Raw genomic sequence first — 16,279 nt, forward strand, 5'->3', positions numbered from 1 at the left:
TTTTGTTTAGTGACCTTTGGAACGTCTGTTTCATGCTAAACGTCTATGAGTTGCTGAATCCACTTTTACATCACTGTGTGTTTGTTATTGTTATCCGGAGGCCACTATTTTTGGAAGAGTTTTTCTTCCCAAGAACTAAAAAAAACTGTATTATTAGAAATAACAGACCTTATTTGACTTACTCGGAAAATTACACATCATAATGAACTTCTGTTCTTGTTTTCTGCGTCCCAAAAGGAAGCGATGTCGGTTAGAAAGAGGCCAAGCTGTCCCTATCTACTATTTGTTACATCAAACCAAATACGTAGGCCCATTGCTTTACCGGTACAACAAAAACATAATAATAAGATCACGCAAAACCTTGTAAGTGCCAATTATAATAATAACAACTTTAAAATTAATTACCTAACTGCAGCCTAATGCAATTCAAATCATTATACAATACGCTGAATCTGTTGCCAAACTTCAGTCGCGATTATCCGCTAATTAGTTTATTCTATGTTTTCAGACACAAAACTGATATTCCAAGAGAACAGTAAGAGCTACGATGATTAAAATTTTTGTGGATTATCAATATATTAATATCTAGACATTATTGTATTTTGAAATCTTTTGGTTTTTTTCAATTATTGTGTAAAAAAGTAATGTAAATAGTAGTTGAGGATTTTCAAATATTTTGTAAGCATGTATTTTTGCCATACTTATAATAAAGCTATGAATATAAAATACACTATTAAAGGATTTAGGAATCATTCATTTCATTCATAGAAGAAGAGGATGAAGGATAGAAGAAAAAAGTAGTTTTTAGAAAATACATAATATGTATATATAAAAAAATAACGCAAATCAAAAATTATGATGTTGTTTAGTTAAGCATCTAGAGCCAGTAAAAAACATGAAAAAACCATAAAACAAAACAAATCTTCTTGAGGTGCCGAATCCCCTAACCATAAAAGAGCCAACCCTTGGTGTTACATAAACGGATTTATGTTAAGCTTTAGCAAAATTCAACACTTTCACTCAACTATAAATTCATCAGGTTTAACAGAATCATACATCCTATTGTTTTATATCGTGGAAACATAGAGAACGTGTCATCGGGAAAGTTCTTGTGCATGGTGTTTAACAACAGTTAGACAAATATCTGTCTCGTATTTGACTGGCAAGATGTGCTCTGCTTGTTTTGTTGTTACGCTCGTAGCAGTATCGGAATGCTGCGAGACAGTCAATATTGTCTACTGGGGGGGATAGGGTGGTGTTTTGGCGCAACTCTGTTGATTCAAACATGTTTCTGTAACAGTTTTACAGGAAGCTAAGGGAACTATATACATATAACTACTAAATTTGTTAAATGTTCAAAGTAATTTGACAGGTACTTCGCCTTTCAATAATATGTTTGCTTGTTTAAACACATATGTGACAAAAATGGTCACATATGATGGTGATGGTGATATGTGGTGTAGTGGTATCATGCTCACTCGGTAAGCAAGAGGTCCGGGTTCGAGTCTTGTGGACCTAGTACTTTTTTATTTAATGTTTGGTGAAAATTAAATCAGGCTACTGCCACAAATTGTGGTAATATGCTCGCCCGCAAGTGACAGATCCGGGTTCGAGTCCCGGTGAAGTAAGTACTTTTGGTAGTTCAATGTTTATTGAAAATGATATATGTATATATACATGTATATATTATGTTTATATAATTTCAATAAATATTTAATCGCAAAAAGTACTTGCTCCGCCGGGACTCGAACCCGATCTCTCACTTGCCGGGTGAATGTGCTACCATTACACCACAGGGCCCTCACTTTTTACGATTCTATTATTTTGTATTTGGCCGTATCTGTCACATATGTGTTTAAATAACCAAACTAACATATGACCTGAAGACCAAATACCTGTCAAATGATTTCTGATATATATATATATATATATATATATATATATATATATATATATACTGTTCTATATATACGTATATATATATATATATACTGTTCTATATATACATATATATATATATATATATATATATATATATATATATATATATATACTTCTGGATATATTCCAAACGAATTGAGATATCAATGTACAACCTTCACCATACTTATTAAATAACTTTTTGGATTTTTTTAGAGTAATAAAAATTAACACTCCTTTTAAAAGAGGGTAGAAGGAGGTAACTTTAAACTTTCAAATTGTAACCCCTATCTTGGGACTTTTCATTAGAAAGAAAAATTCAAAAGAAACACAATGACGTGAACAAAACATCTCTACGACGATCCTAGCAAATGTTATGGACAAACAACCCCTTACATATAAGGGTGTAAATTAAGCCCTAATACGCATGAATATATTCCAAACGGCTTGAGACATAAATGTACAGCCTTCACCATACTTATTAAATTACTTTTTGGGAGTTTTTGAGGAAAAAAAATTCACCCCCCTTTTCGGAGGACGTAAAAGGGGGGTAACTTTAAAATTTTTAACTGTAACCTCTATTTTGTTACATATAATTTGAAAGGTTAAAAAACTTCATAAACAACAAAATTTTCGCTTTCGTAACTCCAAATTTTGAAACAGTTAACTTTTTTTATCCAATAGTCATGTCTCTAAAACAAGTACACTCTTTATCGGAGATGAGAATATGTATTCTGTGGTCTTACAGTTCTGACACGAAGGACCATGGGTGGCCGAGGGACACAAACAAGTCTGTGGCCCAACACAGCGACCTCCTCTCTGGCACGGGGGTTCACACACAGCTGAAACACACAAGAATAATTGTAAAATTTGATATCTTTCTGTTTCTCAATATTTTAAAATATTTCTTGCAATATTTTATACGCATCTATTCATAAATATTTACGAAATGATATCAAATTAAATACGGAATCAATCTATTGTGGATAACATTTTATATTAAATATATTTATTCCATCCACTATTTGTTTTAAAGAGACTTATTTGTTAAGGACTCAGGAGCTTCTAAAAATAAGCTTTTAATATAATGTAGTTATATAATTTTGACACAAAATGCCACATCAAAACACACACATAATTGTGCACAAAGTTAATTCAGTAACAAAATCGGGAGAAAATAACACTTAATAATTATTTACATAATAATAATAACATAATAATTATAACACACACAAAATAATTTTGTATACTAACGTATTGTGCAGTCAGTCCCGGTCCAACCAGCGGTGCAGTTACATTGGTTAGCTGTCACGCACTGTCCTCCATTGTAGCAGCCTTGAGGACACAGTGAATCCTGGCACAGCGACCCATGGAAGCCAGGAACACAGCGACAGACACCAGGAGACACGCAGGCACCGCCTGGTTCACAGCCTCCGGGGCATATCGCTGCTGATAAAAAGGTTATCAAGGTGAATACTTGTAGCAACCTTGAGGACACAGTGAATCCTGGCACAGCGACCCGTGGAAGCCAGGGACACAGCGACAGACACCAGGAGACACGCAGGCACCGCCTGGTTCACAGCCTCCGGGGCATACCGCTGCTGATAAAAAGGTTATCAAGATGAATACTTGTAGCAACCTTGAGGACACAGTGAATCCTGGCACAGCGACCCATGGAAGCCAGGAACACAGCGACAGACACCAGGAGACACAGAGGCATCGCCTGGTTCACAGCCTCCGGGGCATACCGCTGCTGGTAAACAGGTTATTCAGATGTAAGCATTCTTGTGAATACTGGGAATCATTGTACTGCAGACTAGTGGAAGCCAGGCAGACATACACCTGGATACATGCAGGCTCTATCTCATTTGCATCCATCGGAGGTATAACTGCGAATACACTGGTTATCAATGGGTCGTAGGGTAATATCCCTATGGAATACTGGGAATCATAATAATGTGACCAGCGGAAGCCGGACAGACAGAAAGTGACACCTGGAGACTTGCAGACACCGCCTTTCTTGCAGATTCCGGTGCATATACCTAGGGGTAACAGATTATCATCAGGTTAATAGATTTTGGTAGAATGCGAATCCTGGTAGTATAATCGGTGGAAGCATGTCATGCTGCGACAAACAATAACTATAGAAATTTGGGCAACGCTCAGATTGCAGCTCTCAGGAATATTAGCTGAGGTAAAAGAGACCATCAATCAGTTAGCAGCTCTAGGTACACAGCGAATCATGGTAGTTTGACCAATCTTAATAGTTTTTAACTGGCAGGAAATTCTGTGGTTTTTTACTACGTTCTGGCAGCAATTTCGTCTGCTTGTACAAATGGACTTCAAAGACTTGCCAGATTTGCCAACAACTTAAGTCTTCCATTTTACCGCACAGCATTGTACGCGAAGAAACCAACAAACGCCGGGGCCAAATTTTACAACCTTCTCCCAGATGAGTTGAAGAGCCGAAGCAACCATAATCTCTCAGTTTTTTAATGAAGTTGTTCTCTCTCTCTCTCTTCCCTCCCTCTATCTCCCCCCTCTTTACCTCCTTTTGAACATTGAAACAAAATATACATTGATCAGGATGTATTAGAGCTTTTATAACAACGCTAAACCAAATTTCTACTGAAGCCATCACACTCTTCCAGTTTGATCACACGGTGAGGCGCTTCCAGAAATGATGGCTCTTTCCTATTCAATACTCCTATAACATTTCCGGACCATCGTTGGGTGTACGAGAGACGTAAAGGTGCAGTAATTGGGGGGAAAGTGCAGGAATTAGACCAGGGAGACTCGCACGCATTTTGTTTCTGGTGTTGTATCCGTGTTTTAAAACGGTGACCTTCACTTTTTAAATGATTGTGTCATAAATAAAGATAGCCGGTAATGATATTATACTGGAGAGCTACCTACAATAGGACCACTTTTTAAATTCCAAGACTATCCTAAGAGTTCTCTTTATTGGATGAAAATTCTCTCAAAAAGGGAAACACAACAGTAGCCCTAGTACAAAGAGCTCAGCTCCCAGTTCTCTTTTAAGTATTTCAGCCTTTACTCAAATAGGTCAAGAAAGGTAATGGTAAGAGTTCTTTTTATCGAATGCGAAAGGAATCTCTGAGTATAAGTAGCTGGATTGAAATGTTTAAACTTTCCAATATGTACGTCCCATGTCAAACCTATCGACCATATCAATTTAAATTTACATCAAAATGGATAATCTTGGTTTCATCATTACACACTTAACATTTTTGAGCAACCACGAGTTAACAACTTTTACAACTCCAGTGCAAACTGAATCCAGAGGCTAGCAGGTAGGTATACTCATTGACAATGTCACATTAGTGAAGATATCGTTAGTGCCTCCTATCACTAAAGTCACATTACTGTCTACTTAGCCCTTGGCATTCGCATTAACGTCACGCACCATTTCCATGGTGGTCATGTTCAGGACATGACTCTCGTATAGATTAAAAGAGCTCCATTATTTGTGATGATGGAGGAAATTATAATGCACCGTCAGCTTATTCTGCTGATGAGTAGGACTCGAACCCACTAAAACCCATCCGGATCGGCCCAGAAATCACTCTCTATCGAGGCTGCTTTCGCATTACTTCAAGAGATGCGTTCTTAAGCCAACCAAAGGCTCCTACAGTATCAGGGCGTCGACTGAACAACACCGAGGTTGTATTACCTTTCCTCTAATTTCTTGGTATTCAGCACCCTCCAAAAAAACATATTCAGAGACAGTATTCCAAGCCTGTCTGTCAGATACCATTTTCCGAACAGTGATGTCCTTTGAGAGTTGGCCTATGACTATCTCGAGTTTCTTTCTTTCTTTTTCTCACCGTCTGCAACAAAAGAACGTATGTTTGACGTCCACGCACTCTGCATCATCTTAGAGACACTCTGAGCTTTCAAACGTAACTATATTAAACATATGCACTTGAAAAAGTTGCCATGGCCGGTGAACAAATAGGTCAGGTAGAAAGTTACATCCAGTGTTTACGCCCCACCCATTCTCTCAAATCTCTTATCAGCCTGATAATCATGTTTCCTAGAAGCAATCGCCCCTACCAGTCCCTCATAGCGTGTTGGATAACATTCTGTTTAGCTAGCTAGTCGGTAGTGGACTACAACATTAGTTTAAACCTGACGTTGATTGCTGCATGTATTCGAGTATTAGACGTACCTGGAAAAATACGTACTTGACATGTCCTATATGATTTTCTAAGTTGTGCTTCAACTCTTTTCTCACTCTCTCCGCCATCTAAAATACAGGTCTCCAAGATCATCTGGTTCATCTGATCAACATGTTTCGGCATCATGAACGAGGAGCAAATAGGCTACCAACTACGCTGATGGACACAAGATACTCTCGTGGCCTTTAATTAATCTTTTTATATTATTTAAACAACTGCTATATCAATATATTTTTAAATTGCTTTTACTCACATTGAAATCAGTGTTAAGAAGTACACTGGGACCGGAATACGTTCTGTAAAAGTCAATCATAAGCGTTCCTGTACGGTTACGCCAACCCCGAAATTTGCGATAATTAACATAATTGAAAGAGGTTTCTTCCTTTCTTACCGATTTGTTCACAATATCTGTTACGTGACACATAATGTGGCGTACTACTACCCAGTAAAGTTAAAAAATACAATGAAACAATATGTTAATCTCTTACTGAGTTTTTTAGAATCAAACTGTATTATGTTGAGCTGCAAATAACCATTAAATCTGTTTTGGATTTTTAAAGAACTAAATAAAATTATAGTAGTAGACATACATTAATTACGTTTTAAATCAATGGAAAACACTTCGTCCTTCGATCCGGACGATTAATTTTTATTCTGAAACTGAAAATAAGCAATTTTACTACTATACACACAAAAAATTCAAATAATACTGTTCCTCACTTTTTTGTACTATGAAACTTTTAATACACAGGCTAAGTTAGTTTCCAAATGATTATCAAAACTTTTTGATCACAGCAAAACGCCTTTGGAACTACCAGAAATTGAAGGCAAACATACAGATCATAGAACTTTCTCTCCATCAAGAAGTGCTGGAAAAACATATGAAATATGATCTATTACGGACAATTTGTTAAATACCACTAATGGTTAATAGATGATTCAGGAGATAAACCACTTTAAAATATTGAATCTTCTCTGTCCGAGCTTTTTATTAAAATTCAAACAATTAAAAGGCTTATGCTCCCCTCCCAATTACTGAAGAGTGCTGATAAACACAATTGTACAGTCAATTCAGTGAGCAATGAGTGAAATCACGTTAGGGTTCCAAAAATTCAATTAAGATTCACAATTAAAATGGGGACATTTCAACATTTATTGCGTTTTATAACATTTGTAAAATTAAATTTAACGAACATTGAGAAGTTTCAATGCTTATTGTTCTGTCTTGAAAACGAGCCTTTTAATTTAATTAAAACGCCTCTACTCGCAAATGAGTTTTATGAAAAAGCATACAGTACGTTGCTGAGAAGATGTCAATCTGAGAGTACTAAAGTCACTGCACATAAATCATCTTATTGAAATACCTAGAGGTAATATGGAACCTAGTGAAAAATATTTACGAAATTGTGTTTCTTAGTTTAGTGAACACAGTTCAGCGTTATCAAGTTTAGGTGACAGTATAGAAGACATTCCTGTTCTTATCATGATGTGTAACAGGAGTTCGGATATTTGCCATCACTTTCCGTTGCCAACGAAACGTAGGTTATAAAAGGTAGAACGTAACGTTTCGAGGATTGGAATCTATCCTCTTCTTCAGGTGAGGAAGATATTACAAATAACGAACAGAAAGAAGTAAAGAAGGGAGAGAAAAGGGTTCAAACATACCAAAAAGCTGCTTGGAGTCCAGTCCTGGATACAAGTATGCGAACTCGCTTTAAAACAATACTTGAAAAAAAAAAAAAACAGAAATAATTGTTCTTACTCCTAAGAAATGTATGTAAATACCTCTAAAATGAATGCTACATTGAAAACGCGGGCTTAATACATTCTCGAAAATGTACGAACTTACTGTTAATTAATGTACAATCTTCTAGCAAACAATATTAAATGCAAACAAGGCGGTTCTCGCATTAAAAATGTGGCTTTAGCTTCCATTCATACTTACATGACTAGCTCAAATACTTAATATATTCTCGTAACACATTTTGAAAGCTGAGAGATTTGCTTAGTGACACATAAGTTCAAGTGTGTTAGCAGAAGATGTAGAAAAGACACCACACATTATTGCTTTTAAGCTCAGTAACACCAACCATCGTTGTAGAGGGTAAAAATGTGTCCCAGAAGGTGACGAGCTCTGAGTCACCTTGACATCAGCGCAACAGTTAGTCTGTCACAATGTTGTCACAATGGTGGTGTGTGGTCCGGGAAGGTGGATTTCTTCCTGGGGTCTCTTTCGCCTTTCAAAGAAAAAATAAAGCAAATTGTTAACTAATTAATTATAGGTCCTAATACTCAGTAACTTTGTTGTGATGTAACTTGTTATTGTTATTCTCTTGTCTTGTTAAAATTATTTATTTTGTTACTAGTCTTTGTTATGTTTGTTACTGTATTGTTATCTTATTGTTTTGTTGATATTATGCATGTTGATATTCGATTGTTCTGTTAATACCATTTTCATTGTTACAATTTATTGCAATGTAGTCTTGTTAAGATTGTCTTGGTAAACTGGAAGTTTTGATTGCATGTTGTATGTAAACATAGTTTTAAGTTGTTCTTATACCTAGATAAATAAGTAATTTTTTTTAGTCATAGCTAAATGGTTATGTACCGTTGGAAGAAATAAATAAATAAAATAAATAAATGTTAGTCATGTTGAGAACTTTTTATTTGTATTTACATTTAATTCACACTTAACAATGCTAAACACATATCAACACCCCGTTTTGGTTTTCGATAACGTTTCTTTAAGATATGCCTTTCGCGTGCATTTCATCAGAAACAAAACACAGTTTGACTAATGTTTTTGACTAAGGTCCTGTTCGAATCCTTATCTGAGCCGATTTATTTATGTATAAAATCAACTTCCATTTAAGGAAAATTCCGAAAATCCCGGAAATTAATCCACGACCAATAAAGGGACTCATTATTCTCACTTGAACTAAAGTAAACTCTCAGCCTGACACTCAAACGTTTATATCAACAGATTTTATGAGTGGTTACGAAACTACACACCACATGATTGTGAAAAATAGTACCCTTACTAATGTATCTCTTTTTTCCTCACGAAGTCGTAATTTCTGAGTGCAGCTCCACTACGTTATAGTCTATAGGATAGTAAATAGGACAATAATAAGCCCAACCTATGTACGATTAGCCCAACCCAAAATTATGTTCTAGAATTCATAATTCAGACATGAGTTTTGTGATGTGTCGGATAGACTGTTACAGACCATCTGGACATATGCAGGTTTTATTATAATATAGGTGCAGGCAAATATATAATTATAAATATCTATAATTTAAAAAAGGAAAGTCAGAAAATGATATAATAACAGAAAAGGAGTAGATTCCAATTAAATTTAAATAATTAACTGAAGACCAATAATGAGCAATGATAAAGCGCTTTATAAAATGGTACATGTTACATGCTATTTATAACTATGAACAGTCTTTGACATATTTCACTGTCTATAAATAAAATTTAACAAATTTATTGCCTTATTTACCGATTTAAAACAGACGAATAAAACATACATATTATTTTCTTCAATTGCGCATCAATTTTTATATTTTAAATTATATTCAATTAAGGTATTTTCAGATGGGAATAATAATAAATTGTAAATGTTAAAGTTGGATTTTAACAATTTAATAAACATGTCAGGATTAATTAAAAACAAACACGTACCGTAAATACAAATCAAACTCCATCAAACACGTTGTATTTGTAGGAAAGCATTGTATTACTTCAATATTGCCATTTGTTCTGATTTAACTTCTATAAATAAGTATAGCGAAATGAGGTATTATTAATCTTAGTAACATCCAATTTTCTTTAACTTTCTTCATATTTGTTGAAGAAGGAGAAAATTTAAGATACGGAAAAGTGAAATGAGGAAATTATGACAAAACATATAAAGGATTTATGGTGGTTGCTCGGGTAGTAATTGATTAGTAATTGAGTATGGTGGTTGGCACTAAGGTGGTTCCAACAGTTAGGTAATTAGGTCAGGTGATTTTCTTTGTTTACCTCAAGTGGAATTTAGTTATCAACAGTACTGTTAGGTAGGGTCAGTTTTATCAGTGATCGTTTCTTATCTGCAGCCATTTTATGTTGATAAATTTTAATCCCGCCTTATCCGATCTTGTTACTTGTTACCCTCCTAGAACCCTATTTTGTTGATGTTAAGTGGGTATTAGGTTGGATTCGGATTATTGACGTGGATTGTTTTTACTTTTTAATACTTTCCTTACTAAATCTCACGATAGTAATAACATTTACATACTAAAGAGTATTCAATAGGTGGTATCAGATCGTTTTAGTGGGTGACCCTAACCCAATATTTTCCAGAATTGTTGAAATATTTATATATAAAAATTAAATGAGGTTTCTTAGTCTCAATAAAACTCAGGAACAACTGTTCCGCATTGGCTAGTTTTGCTTTTGCAATGTTTGTAGAAGTCCAAGGAAGGTTTAAAACGAGAGAAACACTGGAAAAGTTTCTCAGAATATTTAATAATTCTGGAAATATAACTATAATGTTTACGACACGTAATTTAAAGTCAACTGATCTAAACAGCTGTTGAAGATTTCAGCTGAAGTTCGCCAAGGTGGCAGAAATATTTGTTTACACTAAAATACTGATTAGTTACACAGTCCTTGATAAGTAGTGTTATGCAGATTGCAAAGACAAAGTTACTATTTAATTTTTATTTTAGATTGCTCCAGTGACGAATAAACTATCTAATGCATTAAAAATAATATTTAAACTATGTTCTAAAACCCACCTTGATGAACAAAGCTGTGACTGTTTTTCACATAAGATTATCGAAACTGGTTGTCTCCCTTAAACATTTTTTGTAGTTAAAAGAAAAGCAAAAGGATGACACCCTTTTGGCCTTACATCAGAAGCAGAATACAAGCGACGGAAGTAGATGCATTTTGAGTAAAGCAGTCAATATAAGCTTACGTATGCACATACTTTGCTTGGGAACTTTGGGATTATACCGACCACACCCAGACATGAATCGTTATTTGACATTTTGCTTCTACTGATTACTAGATTAGCGTAGAACAATATTTCGTCAATATAAAACAGGAATTGTCTTATCGCAAACCCCTTCCCATCCTCAGACAGAGGTCAAAAGTCGAGCGGTCTAGTAGATAACGTGATTGCAGAGTCTCGCCGCCCGTTCAGCTGGTGCGTCGCTTTGTTGTACTTCCGTGTTTTACCTCTACATTTCTCCAAACACAAAAATTCAACAAAAACAAACATTACCAAACTAAAACTAAACTCTTTATTGAAAAAACTCTCAAAACTTGTTTTTATTCTTGATCACATTCCGCCACCCAAAATGCGAGTGCCTCCGGCCTCAGCGAGGGCTTCGGCAGCACCTTCGTGCTGCTGAAGCCCGCGCTGATGTCGACGAAAGAAAAACATCCCTCAAGATAGTACCTATCAGTAAAATATCAAATTCTAGAGGGGCTGATCAGAAATATAAATTGAATTGTAATGTACCGTGCAAATCATGTGATGCCACGCGGCCTGCCGTAATCGGGATTCTCGAGAAAGATAAGATAACAGCGATAACAATACCGATCACAATACCTGGAAATGCTTGTAAGTTTGTAATTTTGTAATTAAAGAGTTGTTTTTTCGTTCTATCATGTTTGTTTCTATAAATTTATATTTTTTGTGTTCTTCATGCTGGTGTGGACGGTATAATCCCAAAGTACTCTTTCTTGATTTGGGGTAAGAATATATATTGCTTATAGCACCAAAAACATCTCAGACCACAAATAAATGCTTTTAAATCTGAGTTGGACTCCAAATCCCACACGTGTGTTCATTTTCTTGGTCAGTGCAACAAACTCAAGTGGGGACCCGTAAATAAATTAGGGCGGAAGTGAATTTAATCGGTCGTATCTGACTCTTTTGGACCGCTGTAACTTTTCAGGCGCACGTAAGTTATATATTTTATTTATCGGGACTAAAAAAAGCAAACTATCACTATGGCATTTACAAAGTAAATTAAAATAGCCGAAAGTAGACGCTTTTTTATCGAAGTTGGTTTATGTAGGTGTATATTTTCTTGATCGTGGCACAAGTCAAACTCAACTATGTCAGTTTAAATACCTTAGATTGAAAATTAATTTTAACAGACGGATGTTGGCACTTTTTTTTACCAAAAACTAATTAGGTTTTCTACACTCGTATGTATATATTTATTCATAGAACAAAACCTAAAATAGAACCAGTCAAAATTTTATATACGTTTAGAATTCCTCAACCATGGATGCTGAAATAATATGTACTTTATATGTCTAATTATGTTAACATATACTGTAGGGCTTAATTATATTACATCATAAATGCTTTCACTAAGAAAGCAAACTCCTTCGATTTTGAAAATTGCGTGTGAAGCCGTGGGTAACTTCTAGTGTATCACTAAATCACCTAAAATTTCAACGATCTAAAATTAATTCTGTTCGTGTTTTCCAACTATAAAAATGTTTTATGTGACGAGCGATTTTTTTCGTTCTGTAAAGTTCATTTTACAGAAGGAGGATGAAGGGTAAATATTAATTTCGGTAATAAGCTTTCGGAGCAGGTTTAGAGATTTAAAATAATCTCTTACCAACTTTATTTAATGTAACTCCCTATTTAGCAATTAAATTTTCACAACATGTATTCGACATTGATTCATAATATGTAGTGGTTATTTTAATACTGTAAAAGTGAATTTAGCAAAGCAAGTTTTTTTTCTAAGATAACCTCTACAGACAATAGTTTATTGTACCTATTGTCTGATCTCTTTCCAAGACCCTTAACTCACTGAATCCAGTTGTAATGGCATTGTTATGATGGTATTGTGTAAAGCTATAATGGGCAGGGCTGTTTCAATGTGAATGTTGAATTGATCTCCAGTTCACCTTCCTCTTACGTGCTGCATCTGAAATCTGATGCTGTTGCAGACTGGACTCCTGAAATCTAGTCAAGTTCGTCTAAAGGGATCCAAAAATAGTCGGTGACGAAGAACCCCCGCATCGTTTCGACATCAGAGACAAACAGACTACAAAAGTAGAGCAATCTAGGTGAAGTAGTATTCTCATTGTCTCATCAGGTGCACAATTGAGATCGTGTCAGTGAAAATCGTAGTGCACTCAATTGTGGGGTTCGTTTTGAGCGTCTTCGTCCTTCGTTTTGGATTCCTTCAGACGAACATGTCTCCAGATTTCAGGAGTCCAGTCTGTAACAGCATCAGATTCCAGATGCTGCACATAAGAGGAAGTTGAACTGGAGATTCACCATTCACCAATAGTGGGTAGCATGATATTAGGGTTATAAATACCTATTTATGGCGATTTTAGTATAATCGACTAATTGGGAGAGTTCTGAAAGGTACTGTATAATAGGAACTTACTTGCACACCGAGGATGATTTGAGTTGGATGGACACGAGCAGACGCCTGGCTTGACGCACTGCCCTCCGTTCATGCAGGGTGGTCTGCATACAGCTGCAATATCGAAAACATCACATGAGGGGTGTAGAATCAAAACTCACTAACTCCAAAATATTCTAATTTCAGATTATTTTTTTGCATATTATTTTTTTGTCAACTAAATCTTTAGTCTTACACAAATTCTAGACTTGATACTGACAAATAACAGACATAATTCTTCAATTGATAATATATTGTCTTGAATAAAATTACAAGACACCATTAGTTATTTCATTTTGCCAATTTGTCCTTGACTGAAATTGTAGGATTACAAAAGATTTAAGTCGAAGATAGATTCTGCTTAACTCATTGTAATTCTTTATAAATAACAGCGAAGAAATAAGAACTTGGGTACTGACGTGTTTGACAGGTCTCTCCGGTGTATTCCGGAGGACAGGAACAATGCCCGCTGTTGTGGCAGATTCCTCCGTGCAGACAGGGTCCTGGGCACTCGCGTATCTCACAATGTCGTCCTCCGAATCCTGCAGGACAGTGGCACGTCCTCCGCTTCAGGTGACACGTTCCGCCGTTAAGACACTCACAGAGGTCTTTATCAACTGAAAAGTACACAAGGATTAGGTTCATTCGGCCATTCGTACGTTTTGTTCGGTCAACACGATTATCGGCCCATATAACACGCTCTAGCGGGAAGGCTCAGTAGCTCTGTACTGACCGACCGAGTCAACTGAACGGATCGCAGCAGTGAACGATACCGACTAAAGCCTCGGTTTAATTTTAAAACGAATTAAAAAAATATTAAAATTCAAGTTGAACTACAAAATAAAATAGTTACGTGTTACCATCACGGTGGTCACAAAAAATGTAAACATGTTCACTAACGCTCAGCCAAACCCGATATAGTAACACGCACAGCCATCGAGCTCAGTGTTTCCTATATAGAAATGAATATCCATGCATCGTTTTTAGATATCGTTTAGTAGGCCTTAACGTCCGAGTGTTTTTGATCGTAAAAATAAAGTGCAAATGAAAAAATAATGATCATAACGAGCCAAACAACATTCTAATACTGGCAGTTCGACATAATTTGTTGAGAATAGCTATTGTCACTTTTAACAACTGTTGAATGTTATCAATAAACAGGAGCACGTCGTATTTTGAAAACAGTTCCTGGTAAATGAAAACACACAATTTAACAGCTATGTGGAATTGGAATTGACAAACGGCTGGTTTCTGGGTACATATGTGTGCTCGGCAAACAGGAACAAATATGTAACTAGCATTAACAAAGAGTATGGGTTCTTTCAAACAAGCCACATCTTACCTTGGTGATGAATACCAAGACCGAATACCCTAATTATAAGGAGAAACAAGTATAATGTTTACATAGAGAATGTCTCTGGAACATTTTTAATTGCTCAATATACCTTCATTCACCAATACCATACATAAAACCATGACATGACTACTTTAAAAAGATATGCCTAATTATTAACAAGGTACACACTGTATCAAAGTTAAAATGAAATAGTTATTTCAAAATCTGTTGTGTGGTCGCACTTTTAAACTTTTTATCTCCAATAACGTTAAAGAAATTGCATAAATTCTTCTACTTTAATAATGTTTACTGACAAACAGTTTTACGGCGTTATCAAGGGAAACTATCAAACGTCTTATCGCTATAAAGATAACGTACTTTGAACCAAGCTTGGAACTCTAGTTATTTTTTTATAGAATATAACTTTAACTGTTATATAACTGTAGAATATAACTGTTATAGAATAAAACAAACAGCTCAAAATCAAACTCAATAAATTTTTGCCTTCGGCATCGACAAGAACAGGAGTATCGTACCACGGTAATGATAGACGATGTTCTCTTGGAAGAGGCCGAGTCCGTTAAGTTCCTTGGAATGTACCTTGATCGAGGACTGACATGGGACTTTCAAAATCATGATTCATATGATATAAAAGCTTAATAACAATAAAGCTGTAACTAAGGAAATTTTCAATCAACCATCACCAAACTTTAGCGTGGTATCCAGGATATTAGGCTCATATATTGGCATAACTTCGTTATTTTTCTGGTTTACACCGTATGGAATGATAGCTACAAAATAAATACATATCAATCTTTGAATCGAGTTGGTAGTGTTTTAACGTTGTGTAACGCGGAAAACTTAGATGACAATCGTTAGCGTAACATGCTTAACTGAATTTATAAATATCGAAGTTCATTATTATTGAGCAGGATCTTTTAAACGATCACAACACACTGATTGCAATGTGTAGTCAAGACACTGTTTGAGCTAATCTGAGTTGGGCACTCACGACGTATATTCTGGTAATTATTGTGCCTAAATTAACATATTATGACAGTAGTCACGAGCTGTTCGATGTGGCAACCATGTGCTACTCTGTAATTGGCTATTACTTAAAAGACTTCTTGGTCAGATTCCGTTATATGCCCCACACAATTACAATTAATTGGTTACTAGCTAAGAAAAAAGGGTACTTACGTATTATATCGACCACACCCCTACATTTCTCCAAAGACAAAAATTCAACAAAAATAAACACTACCAAACAAAAACTAAACTCTTTATTGAAAAAAAAACACACAAAACTTTTTTTTATTCTTGATCACACTCCGCCACCCAAAATGCGAGTGCCTGCGACCGAAGGTGCTGCCGACGG

General features: G+C 35.5%; 1 protein-coding gene across 3 annotated transcripts in view; it reads right to left on the reverse strand.

Annotated features, from left to right (window-relative positions):
- Nucleotides 1-16,279, reverse strand: part of LOC124353141 — a 176,819-nt gene that overhangs the window by 16,936 nt on the left and 143,604 nt on the right. The window contains exons 10-14 of one of the 3 annotated variants that reach the window (XM_046803003.1): nt 13,985-14,182; nt 13,548-13,640; nt 3,408-3,521; nt 3,175-3,255; nt 2,667-2,762 (exon numbers count right to left, since the gene is read on the reverse strand). In XM_046803003.1, the coding sequence (XP_046658959.1) occupies nt 2,667-2,762; nt 3,175-3,255; nt 3,408-3,521; nt 13,548-13,640; nt 13,985-14,182 (582 nt within the window). Of the gene's footprint in view, nt 1-2,666; nt 2,763-3,174; nt 3,370-3,407; nt 3,522-13,547; nt 13,641-13,984; nt 14,183-16,279 lie in introns of all 3 variants that reach the window. The other 2 variants (XM_046803004.1, XM_046803002.1) reach the window with 2 other exon arrangements.

Source organism: Homalodisca vitripennis, chromosome 1, assembly GCF_021130785.1.
Source record: "Homalodisca vitripennis isolate AUS2020 chromosome 1, UT_GWSS_2.1, whole genome shotgun sequence".
Classification (NCBI taxonomy): Eukaryota; Metazoa; Arthropoda; class Insecta; order Hemiptera; family Cicadellidae; genus Homalodisca; species Homalodisca vitripennis.